At 45.5% G+C, this 15,314-nt stretch overlaps 1 protein-coding gene across 1 annotated transcript in view; it reads left to right on the top strand.

Moving 5' to 3' along the window:
- EIF3L (eukaryotic translation initiation factor 3 subunit L) overlaps positions 1-14,662 on the top strand; it is a 277,699-nt gene extending 263,037 nt beyond the window's left edge. The window contains exon 15 of the mRNA XM_069653069.1: positions 13,864-14,662. Coding sequence (XP_069509170.1) covers positions 13,864-13,902 — 39 coding nt within the window. The 3' untranslated portion in view covers positions 13,903-14,662. The remainder of the gene's footprint in view (positions 1-13,863) is intronic.
- Positions 14,663-15,314: the final 652 nt, after the last annotated feature.

The following is a 15,314-nucleotide window of genomic DNA, read 5'->3' as shown; positions in this document are numbered from 1 at the left end:
AGATGATGCCTATGGAGTTATCTAAAACTCCATAATCAAAGAACAGAAATGTAAAACACACATCAAAATACATGAGAGTGGGGAAAAAGGCTCACACTCGTTCCAGGTAAGAAAATCAAGTCCTCAAAAATCTTGCAAAGTGGCTTGGGAGGGGGGGGGTTATTTAAGGTGAAGGGAATTGGCACATTTGAGAATTCTCCCTAACGAGCATTTCTAAGTTGTACCAGGCGCTATTGGATGCTAGAGGGGATGAGGTGTATATACACTCAAGGGAAGGTGGGAAAGAGACATGGGAAGGGAGATAGATCCGGAACTATGGAAGTCGCTCTGCCTGAATGCCCATCGAACATCAGTGGCCTGCCAGTATATAAGCTGCATAGGTTCAAACTACTGCTATACAGTTGGCAATGGGACCCGGCAGGGTTGGGGAAAATGTACCCGGAGGCAGACCCCCACTGTTGGAGGAAATGTGGTCACATAGCAGACTATTGGCATATGTGGTAGAACTGTGATAAGGTACAATAGTATTGGAAAGAAGTGTTGGGGTGGATCAGGGAACTGGACTGAGTAGAAAGAAGGGTGGACGCGCTACTGGTGCTGTTCGGAACCGAAACGATGGAGGAGAACTGGGTGAAAGTAGTGCGGCATATGCAGTATCTTCTGCTGGCAGCGAGGGCATTGCTGGCAAGTGTATTGAAAAGGGATAGCCTCCAGAGTGAAAAGGAGTTGGCGGCTATGGCATTAGACCTTTACATAATGGAGGAGTTAACAAGACTAATACACAATCGATGAGGGCTATTGAATGGGCCCCTTTCCTGATGAAATACGACCCAGAATACTTACGAGAGGTAGAGGAGGTAGGCGGAGTGGGTGGTGTACTGGGATGAATGTTGCTGGGGCAGGGAACCAGCCCAATCAGTGGCCAGTATTCACAGGGGAGCACGAACGGGACAGGGGCGAACCAGAATGGGTCTAAAATTGGTTGAACTCTGATTGCTTCGTTCCAGGCCCTCGAACCTCAAGCTACAATTGAAGAGACCGGAACGGAGATCCCAGTGGGACTGAAAGAAATTGCCCTACAATGGCCGGAACACTGTTGGGGCTAGGAGGGGATGGGGGGGGGGGGTCGGAAGTGTTCAAAATTGGGTGGGAGGTGGGGAGAAAAGTTAAAATCTGGTTGGTATTGATTAATATGAAGATGGTCTGCAGGAAACCTGCATTGAGCTGTAAATGTGAAGATGCCAATAAAATTGAATTTGAAGAAGGAAAAAAAAATCAAGACCTCAAAATCCAGAAAAGTTGCTAAGGGTCTCTAAGGTGTAGGGAATTAGCACATTTCTGATAATTCTCCCTAACACCCAAGGAAAGGTATTTAAATCTTAACAGAAATCTAAAGGATTTCTCAGTGACACTGCACTGAAGGTGCTGTGTGTCACCATACAAGAAGCAGATGCCTATATGGAGTTGGTCAGACTCAAAACAGTAAAACACTGAATTAGGTAAAGGTCCCATTCACTCGGGAGTTAAAATTTAAAAGTCCTAAATCTAGCGAGAGCTGGGGGTCTCCAAGGTTGAGGGGGAATTAGCTCTTGATAAGCTCCCCTCCCCATTTGGTTGTTTGCATTGGCTGTAAAGTCCTGCTTACATCACCTATATTCTCCCTACTTTAATGAATGCATTTATTCTGAGATAACTGCTTAGAATCTAAAAATAGGGTGTAACCTATAGGGGGGGTTACCTTACTGTGAGTTGTATATATGTAATTAAATATCGAAGTGCGCCTTTGTGTAGTCCTGTAACACATGATTGTTGTTTTTATAAGTTACTGTATGTGTCCTTTACTTATCAAGTCCTCAGTGTATTTGTACTACGCAGCTGTGCCTTCCTCCTTAGTTCAATCTTGCTGCTTGGTCAACGCTACTTGAGTCTTTTTTTGACTCCTCATCCATTCATCAAAATGAAGTTGGTCTTGGTGTAACTCACAGACAGGAGGGTGGCAAGTCACATGAAGAGTCCTTGTTCCGATTTGTATAATGAAGACGAGCAGGCCATCTTGGGCTACTGCATATGTGCCCCAGGACTTGGAGCCCTAGTCAACCTGAAACCAGTTCTGACTGGCATATGCAGGAGCCTCTCTGGATTGTGTGGATTCATTCCGATGTGCAAGAGCCCTTCCTCCCCTTCTATAACCATCGGCGTGTGTTGAGGGATGGCTGACCATAGGATGACATTGGCTCTGTTTGAATGACGCTTGGTATGTGATTGGATGCGAAGTTCACTCACTGACGAGGGTGGAGGGTGCGCAGAAGCAGACGCCTTTGCCCACTCACCTTGTCAAGAGCTGGATCTCTGAATCTGCGCACTGCTCGAAGGAGCGCTGCTCGAAGGAGCAAAGCTCTGCACCAGCTTTGGCACTCCTTTGACACCCCAAAGCACCCAACGGCAAAGCTGACTTTCCAGACAACCAAAAGGAACGCTTGTCAGTGCTTCTTTCTCCTGATCTAGTGTGGACAAACAGAATCACAGCTCCTCTTTCCCTATTTGGTCTGGCTGCTGTTACCCTCTGCTATGGAGAGGACGCCTTTTACATTTTGTCCATTGTGTAACAGCAAATTTCCTTGGAAGGACACCCATCGCCGTTGAAATCGGTGTCTACTTTGAGACCACGACGAGCGTTTGCAAGTCCTGCAAGCTCTTTCGTCCCAAGACGTTAAGGACAGGCGGACTAAACGATGGGTGGCCTACATGATGCTGGCCGAAAGCCATTCCCCCCATTGGCGCTGTCGCTTCGGATGACCAGGATTAATGGATCTTAATTGGAAGCCATAGACCTTTTGGTGGAACCTGCAGGTTCCCAGATGCCATGCCCTGACAGACAGGCTACCGGCTCTGTTTTGTGGAGTTCACACCCCGGCGACAAAGGCACACGCGCACCACTAAAACCCAAACAAACGCTGCCTAAGGCCTCCTTGACAGACATGTCGAAGAAGCACGTAATGCCAACAGGCCCGCTGAAAAATTTGGTGCCTTTCGAGCATGGCGGTCGGCGCCCTGCACGCAACAGTCTTTTCGGCATGTGACTGGGCTTTCATCTAACAAAGACGTTCCTACAAAAAAAAGTTGCCGACACACACCGTCCAAAGGTGCGCAAGCACCTAAGGGTTCGGTTGAGTCAACCGCAACGGCGCCGGCAGGCACGTCGAGACCTAGCATTCAGTCGCTGAAAATAAACAGTCTTGCTGCTATTGATTCGGCAGCAGGAGTGAACACAGGGATGCCCCCTCTCGTAGAGAGGAGTACTCTGAAGCCCCCCCCCCCAGCCTCTCTGGAAGGCTTTATTGGGAAAATCACCCCCGTCTTTCCCACCTCCAGACCCTTCTGAGTATTCCCTGTGGACTAGGTAGAGATTTGAGAAATTTATGGACAAAATGGCTCAATTTATAGATTTCTCAGATAAATGTATTACTCCCAAGAGACCTAGGAAAGAGGACTCCTGCTGCATTCCACATTTCCAATTTCTACACAAGTCCACCAAGGCAGGGGGTTCCACTATCCACGGCAGAAGTCTCTCCGGATACAGATTGGAAGAAACTTTATGCTCTCGGGAAACTTATTACTGCCTCTGCGGCCTATTCAATCAGGATCGCAAACAATACAACTCTCCTGGCTAGCTACAGTGACCTCCAATGGGGCTGTTGGGTAAGATTTTCACAGAACTGGTAAATCTTCCTTACCTGGGTCAACCCCAGAACTTTTTGCTTTACTAGTGGGATATTTTTCCTTAATACCTCTGAGTGGGAACCTTTTTCCACACTCGCAGAACCTTTTACTCTTTTTATGGGTGCCATGTTTTTGACTCTGCATAGTGTCTTTTTAAAGTTATCCTCTTTAACAGCTTTTTGGCAATAGGTGCCTGTTCTGGGCAGATGCAATGTATCCCCTTTCACATTAAAACTGTAACAATGCTGTTACAGGGACTGGCAGGTGGCAGTGATACCTTGTATTTGGTACACCTTTACCCCGGCTGTGTTCACAGCTGCAGTACAGGCACCAAAGGGTGCTCATTTTACAAAAATGGCCCCGTCTTCTTTTTTCACCATTTTAGTGTTTCTTGTCCTTTATTGTTCCTTGGCCCGACATCCACGGCTGGAAATTCCTTTGTGATTTTGATCTTCGGCGGGAGTCCCCTGGACTCCGTGCCCAGACTCCAGTCTCTGTGAGGGCAGGAAGCGAGGGAGGAGTCTAAAACTCCACAGCCCTTTGTCTTCCCCCTTGCCTAAATGGGGACAAATCCCAGTGGGGGGGCTGGCTGTCCTGAATGGACAACCAGACCCCCCATTCTTGTAAAATGCAGGGTGAGAGTGCAGAAGTTGTGTTGCAATTCCTGATAAATACTGTGAACCTGGAAGCTGAAGAAAGGTCAACCACTGGAACTGAAACCAAAGAGGATGATGAAGGAAAAGCAGTGGAGAAGATTACCAGCGACCAGAGAGCCTGCTGTGTAACGGGAGCCTGCTTTAGCCCTTCCTTCCAATGGACCTGGGGACTCCGAAAACGAAGAGCCTGACCCAGAGCCTGGTGAGACCCACTAGACTCAAGAAGACCTGCGTTTTGAGACATCCCACGCGTTGCTGCGACTTTGCGTTGCTGCAATACCCCAATACACTGGGACCTCGAGAAACTGTGTGGGGCACAGTCTTCCGAATCTCGCTGAATGTTCGTGGGCATCCTGGTGGATCTCCAGAGACACAAATCGAGTTAGAAAAGTCCCCTCAACAGAGTGCTGGACCTTTGTAATGACAATAATTCAACCGTGATTTTCTGTCTTCTGTGCTCCTTGAAAAGGCACCAAATCTGCAGAACCGCATTCATCTGCGAGGGAAACCTTGCCTAGAGCCTTCATCGATCCCTGCTGCAAAGTTCCTTCTGAGGTCTTGTTTTCAGTCATCACAACAAGAAATCCACTGACTGGGTTTTTGGCTGCAGATCCTGAAGTAGTCCTGCTGCAAAATCTTCAAAGCGGAGGTACTGTTGGCTTGGGTCTGTACTTACCTTAAGCCTGTTAGGATTTCTGTGATGGGGAGGCCTCTCATCCAGTGCACACAGTCCCACTGCTAGAATCCTGCTACGGTGTCTTCTGTGAAGACCCTGCAAACTCTAAAGTGCTCACCTGTTTGCCCAGTCTTTCTAAGGAACTCTGGCTTTTGCTACTTAAGAACCTATCCTGACCCTGCCTGTTTGACACTAGATCCTAGTGACCACCCTTCTGCCACTGAACACTCATGCTCCAAGAATAAGGGAAAGACTTTTAACGGATTGGGTTGTTTGCCTAGAAAAGAAAATAAGTGTTTAAACGTTACTTCCTTGTAAAGAGTTGGTTGGTAACTGTAACTCTAAGAGTGAACAGTTACAAAAGTTCTTACTTATCTTGGATGTGCGAGGAGTATGGTTATCATCTTTTCTTTCCTTAGAAACAGTTTTGCCATTCTAATAGAAAATAGATGTGAAGGTCTATTACTCTCTCGTGGTTAGGTTGTGCCTCTTCCCGAATGTTATGTGTTGGTTTCACCAGATAATTCCTGTAGGATAATTGTATGAGTGTCCTACAACTGGGTCTTACTTCCCGACTTGATGTTAGCCTGTCCAGAATAAGTCTTTAAGGTTGTTGCCGACCTAGAATAACTGAGGCATTCAGTTAAGTGTAACATTGGGTTTTACTTTCCCCTTCATTGTGAGGTTAAAGTATGTGAGTTTTACTTCCCGTGAGTTAGCTGTGTGCCATCCAAAAATAAGTTACAAGAGGTACTGCTTATCTCAATCTGTGGTTCAGTGATCTCAAAAGCTCATGTAATTGAATGTTACATCCTTGGGTTTTATTCACCTAGTATAACTGTCTTCTCCAGCATGGGGTCTGGCAGGGATTCACATGCTCATGAATATTCCCCGTCAGGCTGGGAATCCTCGGTAAAGAAAAAATCAGTTTGTTTCGTTTCTGAACTGTCTTTCTCCTAATAACCAATCACTGGTCTCTGGGTCCTACTGCTCCCAGCCAATGACTGCAGCTGTGGACTCTGTAATCCGATATCCTACAGTTTGCGTAGAAAGATTTGATGTTGATGTCTCCAGGGTTACGTATGGGGTAAAGCTGTATGGGTGGGCAGTATTTTCAGTTCTGTGCCAATTCCCTTCAAACTTGGAGACCCCCAGCACTTTCTGCTGGACTGTTTTCTTTTTATTTAACCTCCTGAGTGAGCAGCCCTTTTTACCACTCGCCTTTTCTGTGTGACTAGGATTTGTAATTCTTAATGTTTGATGGAGTCTGGTAAACTCCATAGGCATCTGCATTTTGCATACTGACAGAGCGCCCTCTATGCAGTGCCACTGAGAAGTCTCTTGGACTTCTCTTAATGTTTAAATACATTTTCTTGTGTGAACTACAGTTCCCAAGAATAGTGAACTTTTATCTTACTTAACTTTCTCTTTTGTGGGTCCAGCACACACCACCTTATGGAGTGCAGGGGTGTGTGGGGGGAGGGGATGGTTACATAGTAACTCTGTATCTCACTGCTCATGTAACCTTTTATTACACTTACTGACTTAAAAGACTGGTGGCAGTGGTTACTTTTTACTACCAGGCTGTTGCTGCAGTACAGCACCCATGGGTGAACGTTTTGGCCATTTTTCGTTTCAGTTCTTTCTGGGCTCTTTATCGTTTAGACTAGGTTTGAGTCGTTTGCCTTTTGCGGGCTTCAGCCGTGACGCCCGCCTGGGCTACAGTGTGTCCGGGAAGGCAGGGAGTGCGGGAGGGACTTGAAACTTTAATGTCCTCTGTCTGTAGAAATGCCTGGCTGAAACAAGTTCTAACTGGGTGGCTGGCTGTCCTCGAGGACAGTCAACCCCCAAGTGATTGACAGCTAAATGACTGTGAATGAATGGGATTTTGCATAAAAGGTGAGGATTTTGGGACTACAGACAGTCGACCACTGGAGCAAGACATCTGACGAGGAGGACAAGCCGAGACACCTGAAGCTCCTTCCAGGACCGCAAAAGCACTGGTGAAGCCTTGCAGCTGTGCTGACCGCATTTTCACATCGACAGGCAAGATCCTCCAAGGACGACTTCCTCCCTTAGGCTGGTGGGACCAACTAGCCTCGAGACCATCTTCATTTCGGCTCAACCCCCGACTTGCTGCAACCTTCCTGACCTCCAATAACTCAATACCCGCGGTACCTGGACCATCATCTAGTGCATTCTTCGCCGAAGAAATAATCCGGCGGAAACTTCGCAGGCATCAGTGGGGTCCTACAGTCGCAGGCATCAGTGGGGTCCTACAGAAGCAGGACTGAGTGACTGAGGAAAATCCAACGAGGGATATTCGCTCCTTCTTGGCACTGAGAAAAAGGTGCCAAAACTCCAAAGAGCAGCTGAAGTGAGTTGAATCCATTGCTGCCGAGTCCCGCTGCCGCAGAAGCCCGCCGAAGGTCCCCCTTTCGTCACCACAACCAAGGAGCAGGAATCGGGTCTGCATCACTGCATCCGGATGGAAGCCAGCTGGAAAATCTTCATCTTTAAGATATTGTGGGGTTTAGGGTGTAACTACTGTGTGCCATTTTCGGTGCTTTCTGGCTTGGGAAGTGCTGTTTTCACCCATCTAGTTTTGACTTCAACTCACTTGTGCAGGCCTTGCAGCTTGTGCACCATCAGGTAGGCTCCTCTTGAGCTCCTGTGATTCTTTTAAAAAAATGTTTTAACTTCTTTATTTAAAACCGGGTGCAGCAAGCTACATGTACAACTTCGTATAGTAGAACTCCTCTTCCATGGGATCCTCTTGCAGGATCCAATGGAAGTTCTTAGGACTGTAGGATAAGGCTTGCTGGTCTTGGCTGGAAAGTCAGTGCTGGGGAAAGCAATATCGTATTCCAGGACTGGGACTCAGCAGTCCGTGAAGCGATCCTTCTTTTTCCGGTGTGATCTTCTCAGCCACCAGTATGTCCCTGACCTTAGACCATCATAGTGAGAGAAGAGGGCCCCACTCGGTATTTCCGTTTGCGGGCGAGTGATCTTAGCCGCTAGTAAGAGGTGCATGATCAGCTTTGCAGTTGGTCCCAATCTTTGGTAGCAATTTGGCTGTGGAGTTCCCAGAAGCACCACCTCTGGTGTCAGCGGGAGTCTGCAGTGGGTGATCGCTTCTATCGTTTGAAGTACTTTTCCCCCAGAAGGACTGTGCCACCTGACACTCCCAGACGTGGAGTGTCAGGTGGCACAGTATGACCCTTGGGCTCCACACTGTCCAACTGTTAGGGTCCAGTGAGCTATTGAAGTGGTGACGGCGCTCTGGCGGGTAGTACCAATTATAGAGCAATTGTAGTGCCCCTTCTCTATTGGTGACGCATCTAGAGGCAGTGTTGTTTCTAATCCAACTAATCCAAATGTCCACCCATGTTTGGTCATTGATGCTGTGCCCCAAGTCCGCTTCCCACCGGGACATATATGCAGGTCTGATAACTAGCATGTCGTCTTGTAAGAGTTTGTGTAATGTGCCCTTTCCTGGGGCCTTGTGAGGGTTCCGGGGGGTGGAGCCGCCTAGTGGCTTTGTTTAATCAGCAGTTGGGAGATTCAATGGCACAGCTGTGTGTAGGTCAATCTATCTGCTTCTGATAGGTTGAAGCAAGACTTACATTCCATGAAGGTTAGGGCAGCTCAATTCTCGAAGAGCTGAGAGAGTGTTCGAGTGCCTCCTTGGTTCCAATTCTGAAAGTTTGTCACCTGTAGGCCTGGTGTGAAGTCCAGGTTGCAGAGCACCGGGGAGAGCGGGCCAAAACCTGAGTCCTTTTCCTTCATAGTGCTCTGTCCCAAATTTGTATCGTAGGCTTAGTTGATGAGAGAATAGACGGCCATTGTCTGTGTGCTGACGCTGAGGTCTGTAGCTGAGTGGTATCTGGCTTCTGGCTTATTCGATCCTTGCCCACTTTGGGGGGCTTGTCGTGTCAGCCTATGCCATGGAGTTTAATTGGGCTGCTACTTAGTAGTTGTGGAGGTTGGGTACCCTATCCCGCCCCACTTGGCCGCTCATGTCATCACACTCTGCAGGATTTGTGCTTTGCCCCCTTTCCATATGAAACAAAAGATTTGTTTTTGTAGCTGAAGGAGGGTTTTCAGGGGGATTTGAACTGGAAGGGTCGGTCAAAGATATAGGAATCTTGGTAATAGGTTCATTTTGCATGCTGTGACATTGCCCAGGAGTGAGATTTCCTGATTTTTCAATCTTCCGAGGTCTGATTTCAGGTCGCTGAATAAGCGGGGAAAGTTCACTGCATATAACTTTTTGGGGTTTGCTGCAATATGCACTCCTATGTATTTCGTTGCTGACATGCTCCATTTCAGTTGGCAGATGGGTTGTAAGAGGTGTATTGGCTCCTTGGTTAGGTTCACTCCTAATGCTTCTGATTTAGAGTAGTTGATGGAAAAGCCCGCCACCCATTCAAAGGTATTCCGTTCCGCTAGGGATGCGGGTAGCGATTTTCGGCTATTGATGAGTAATAGCATCACATCTGTGTAAAGGGACACCGTATATTCGCCTTTTTAATGTCATTCCTTCAATGGTCTTGCTGTTGCGGATTCTTTCGGCAAAGGGTTCCATAATTAGGGCAAAAATCGGTGTAGAAAGTGGGCATCCTTGCCTCATCCCAGAGTAGAGAGGGGATAGGCGCAGAGATATTTTGGTTCCCCCTCAGGGCTAGTTTGGGGGCCTTGTAGTTGGCCAATAGCATGGTGCGAAAGACTGGGCCGAATTGAAAAGCTTGCAGTGTTAGTCGCATGAATGACCAGTCAATCCGGTCAAAACCTTGGTTGCGTCTAGGGTGAGCAGGGCCAGACCTTGGTATTCCATTGATGCAGTATCTGAGCTCGGCGGATGTTGTCTCCCTGCAATGATACCTGTTTGGTCAGTGTTGATGAGTGGGGAGGATCCGTGCCAACTTGTTCGCCAAAGCTTTGGAGTAAATATTTGCATCGATTTTGATAAGGGAGATGGGTTGATACGAGGTGCATTCTCTCAGGTCCTTTCCCGGCTTTAGCAGCGTGATAGTGGTGGATTCCTGCATCAATGGGATTACTGTGCCTGTTTCTCGGAAGTTCAGGAGCTCTGTTGGCGGGCCTGTGAGGGAGGTTCTGAAAAGTTTGTAAAATGTAGGTGAGAATATGTCTGCACCTGGGGCTCTGGGTTTTAGAGATTTTATTGCTAATTCCACTTACTCATTTGTGATGGGGAGCTCTAAGGTTTTCTTGTCTGCCTCTGGTAGATGAGGGAGGGTGGCTTCCTCAATATATCGCTCCTATAGCTTCGGGTGGAGTGGTTGTCATGATGTCGGTAAGGTGTGTGGTCGCCAACTATGTCCTTTGTTGGTGCTGCTGAAAGGGCGCCAAAACCGCAGAGTGAACCATGAAGTTGCTGAAAGTCATGCTACAGGTCCTCCCTTGAGACTGCTGCTGAGACACACTGTCCATTGTCCTGCCTTTTGTCACCAGACCAAGGAATCCGGAGGTCTGGTCCAGAGCTGCAACATTGCAGAGAAACCAGAACAAACACTTTACTCAAACTTAAGGTACTGTAGGGGGAAAAAGGTGTTGCTTGCCTGCAGGAAGTTGCTCCAGAGTGTTGGAGTGCACATAGGTGTTCAGGGCAACCCCCTCTTACCTCTAACCCAAGCCACTGCTTGTGTCCCCTTAAGTTCGTTTTAAGGTCTCCCTTGTTAGTTTCTAACTTGCTGCTTCAATAACTTTATACACTGGAAGAAATCCACAAGAACTCATGTTTTGAAGTTTGTCAAGACCTCAAGCCCTCTCCGAACTGCCTTTTAACTAGAGTTGTGTTTTAGGACTTGCCAAGATGAAGAAACCATTTCGAGAACCTTGAACTAAGCTCATGTTGCACGAACCACTTCTTTTCCTCCATTTAAGTGACTTTTCTATGTGTTTGCAGAGTAAAAGCATTCCTATATAACCCGCTGAAAACTGCATGACTGCGCAGTAACCGATAATACAATAACCTTGTCTTTTCCCTTGCTAACATTGTTTTATCGTAAACGTCTGAAGTATTTAAAGTGATTCTGGTATAAATAAATATAATTATAGTATAAGTGCTTCTTTGTTGTGCCTGTCTAGCTAAGATTCAGTGTACTTACCTGAAGCTCACATCTTCCTCCTTAAGATAAGCCTGACTGCTCTGCCACAATACTAAGGTCCTGAGCTAGTACACATTGATACTAAGAGTTGGGGGATCTACAAACCACGGGGATCACTTACTGAAGTCTTACTACCAGTAGGACTTTAGAAAAACTCCCCTAACAGAAATACATGGAGGAAAGCATACTCTACAAATGCAGTAAAATAAGATTGGCAGTCAGAGCAACAGAATGAGTGAAGGCTAAAAGGTTCCACTCACTCAGGAGAATACATCAAAAAATTCCTAAAGTCCAGCAAAAAGTGTGGGGAGTCTCTTGGGTTAAAGGGAATTGGCACAGACTGAAAATTCCCCCTAACAAGAGGCAATTATAAATGAGGACACCGCTTTCTTAAAGAGGGGAGATTGAAAAAGAAACATTACCAACAGCAAACCGATTTTGTAGAAAGACTACCAAGGTGGCAGGGTAGAAGCCCTCTTTGTAGAAATCAAGGGGGAGAGTAATGTAACCTGTATTGCAGCTGGCAAACAAATCAGTGGAACAAACAGCATCAATGTGTCCCTATGGAAGACGTTGTGCACCCCAATGTGGTTGTTGAAAGTTAAAAACCTTTCTAAAGCTTGAAGTGAGCTGGACCAGAGTACTTGTGGTAGGAGTTTTATCCTGGCAGGCGAGTATACAAGGAAAGGCACTATTGGAGGTGAGTCATGGCAGATTAGTGGACCAGGAAGAAGACAATTGAAGTACTGTAGTGTGGTGGAAGGTTGTTGTGGAAAGAGATTGTGTGAAGTATGATACTGTGTTCTGATGCACTGTGGTAGAACCATCTTGACAAACCTTTGTTTATGAAGAAGAAATGTGAAAGTAGTTCTTCATAAAAGTGAAATTATATGAAATACTGCCTGAAAGTGAAAAAGACAGTGGGTTTGGGTTGATCAAGCAAGTGCTTGAGGAATTTTGACAATCATTTTGAAGATGGGAATTTCTGTATAGTGACGAGACCATCCAAATGTCTAGTGAAAGACTTGTGGAGTACAACTAACTTCGTTGTATTGGAAACAGAACATGACTCTTGAAAATAACTTTCTTAATTCGAGCTTTGGTTTTGAAAACCCTGCGTTAATCCTAGGGTAGGGGCTCTGACCCTGGTTACAATAATGCATTGTTGCAATGTTTGTTTTAATACAACTTATTTTGTTGCGTTGAAATGGCCATGATACCTGTATAATTTTGTTGTATGTATAAGTGTGAGGGTCAAATATTTTTGATAGTGTTTTCCTTTAGTCTTAGTTTAACAGGCAGGGATATCCTCATTAGGTTAGTGAAAACAAGGCGTTTTTCTCACCCTTATTTTTATCATATCGTACAGATGTGTGTTTGTTTGATGCAGTCATGTGCAGTAGACTGCCTGTTGTCACCACTAGAGAGCTGTTGCCTTGGGAATAGGCCATCTGTACAATATACCACAGCATGTAGTAACCCTCTGAAAATGTCTCTCCTCACATACTTTGGCCCGGTTAAACAGGCTTTCACACAAGTTATTTAATAAAATGGCTACTTGTGAGAAAACTCCATCTATTTGGCCGTCTCACATTTATTTCGGAGCCCTCAAAACCCCCAAGGAGGACTGGTGAAATAGGTTGTAGTAGCGGAGCAACTGAGTCATGTGACTAGCTGCCTGCCTTGTCTAGTAAGGGGGTGAAACTATCTTAACACTTCCAAAAGCTTTAATTGGCTCTAGTGCATTTGATAAAATCAAGCCAGGTTTTTATTGGTTTGTAATGAACTCTAGGTGTATCAGTCAGAAAACCACTTGTGATGGGGCTAGTCTATGAAGGTACAATTGTAAATTTGAAATCTGTTGGGATAGGGCCTGCCTCACTAACAAAGATCACTAACATAAAATGCCTGATCTTAAAGGCATGCGCTGGAATGTACACATCTGAAGCGAACAATTGAACCCTGTAAATCTAGGATGTAGCTAAACAAGGCAATAACAGTTGTACACAGCTGCTGTTAGCCTGAAACCTGATAAAGGGATAGTCGCAAGGTCTTTTAGGACAGTTTTTCTGAAGTCCAACTAAGGGCTTTGTAAAACCATTCAACCTTTACTTATCCAGTACAAGACTCCGCTCTTAGTAGAAGGCTGTACCACCCGAGTATATGGTAGCATAGACCGAGCTGCCATGCTTATTTTAGGAGGGAGAGAGGGATATAGGAAAGTACAATGAACCTGTAGTATACCAAGGATTGCAGACTTGGATTTGCCATTTACTGCAAATAAAGTTTGTTTGCAGTTAATGTCAAGTTTCAGACCTCTGCATACTTGCCAGCAAGGTCTAGTACCAAGCAAATGGTACTCGTCCTTCATAAAATGCGAGTGGGCCAATAGATTTTGCAAGCCCTGGGTGTTCTCCCCATCTTTCTATAACCATTTCACCTCACACCATACAGGATTCCTTTGAAACTAAGATTGTTTTGCTTTACGTATTCTAAAGTGAGAAATTGGGAAGTATGTGAAAGCAAATTTTATTTTCTGGTCAAGTAGTGAGATTGTTTCAATTAGAGTGGTAGACTATTATCCATTCCGTGCCATCGTTCCATACACTAAAACCTAAATAAGCATGCATTGGCCGTTTTTGAGATTCTTAACATTTTTTTTCCGCACATTTCTCTGCAGCTGAACAAAACATTGAAATCCATGAACCAGAAAGCCTAATGATGGAGCCCTGTGAACTTGGCTTGTTCCCTGTGTCTGCTGGTGTTGCGTGCAGTTTGGAAGAAGGCTGTGGATTTTTATGGGGTGGTGAAAGAATGATCTGGACATCCCAATGAGCTGCACCCGCTTCAAGTCACCAACATTGGGTCCAATTCTTGTCTGGGCGGACTGAAAACATTTGAAAATAAACTAAAGGCATGGCCTACCCTGAGATGAATGTGTGTGTTTAAGCACGTGAAGCCATAGTGACAGGGATTTAATTTTCTGAATATAGAAGTTATTTTTTGGCCTAGGTGTAGTTGCTTCAGTTCAATGCCGTGGCAAAAAAGCTTTTGACTGTCGAAGGACATCTGACTCGTCCTGATTGGGTAGATGCCTTAAATCATCCAAGTCACTTGAAGGATGAGTCCTACAGTACATTCATCAGTGATCATTCATGTAGCTAAATGTAACTACCCATTTGTTGGCTCTCCACTGTAATTGGTTATTAATTTCCCACTTTTTCCCTAATCAAGCAGAGCTTTTTTTAATGTGTTTAGAAATCTGATATCCAAAGCTTTTCCCTTGCAACCATCATTTCAGTTGCTTTGCTCCTTTAAGATGCGTGAATCGATTACATTTTACCATTGCTTTTAGAAACCCAAAATGTAGTTGTTCAGTGTTTGGAGAGAGATTTCTTGGAAAGCTCAATTGTCGTAGGCATGTACAAAATTTGACATTGCTCCAAACTGAATAAAGATCCAGTGAGGGATTCACCTGATTGGTGTGGCATGTGATCTGTGTGAGAGCTGAGTAGGTTATTGACCATGGGGGGTGGGGGGTTTACTCGACACCATGAACTCTACTGGGAGGCTTGTGCATATGTTAAGCAACCCACCTTTTACTTTTTAGATTGAGCCATCCTTCGCAATTGAAGTGTTTTATGAGGGTGACCTGGTTGAACACCCTAGTCTTTGCTTGAAGCTATACATAGTTGAAATATAATAGCACCCTTAATAATTAAAGAATGTGAGACCAAAACCTGGTAACTGCAAATAACACCATCAGACATGGAGAGTTAAGTACAAACAATAGCTTTTAATCCGCTTAAGCGACCCAGGTTCAACCATAGTCGTAGTGAAGTGAGCAATTTACAGAAAGGAAACTTTATCTTTTATACACATTGGTTTGCTCAGGATGTAATTTCACAGACCGTTTATGGCTTCCTGCTATGTATAGGTTTTCTGAGAAAACATGCATTTGTCAGCGGTTCCCTGCTTACACATTCTTAACCTTACAAGACAACAGACTGTTCCCACAGCGAGGAGACGTACCCTCTGCCATTATCTTTGTTTGCATGACCGAAGGTTACTGTGCATCTGTAGTTTGTGTAGGATCACACCTTTCTGGTATGCACAGAACGTCTCCTGTGT

Source organism: Ambystoma mexicanum, chromosome 3q, assembly GCF_040938575.1.
Source record: "Ambystoma mexicanum isolate Mex_15411 chromosome 3q, UKY_AmexF1_1, whole genome shotgun sequence".
NCBI classification, from domain to species: domain Eukaryota; kingdom Metazoa; phylum Chordata; class Amphibia; order Caudata; family Ambystomatidae; genus Ambystoma; species Ambystoma mexicanum.
This window is presented reverse-complemented; position numbering and strand designations above follow the sequence as displayed.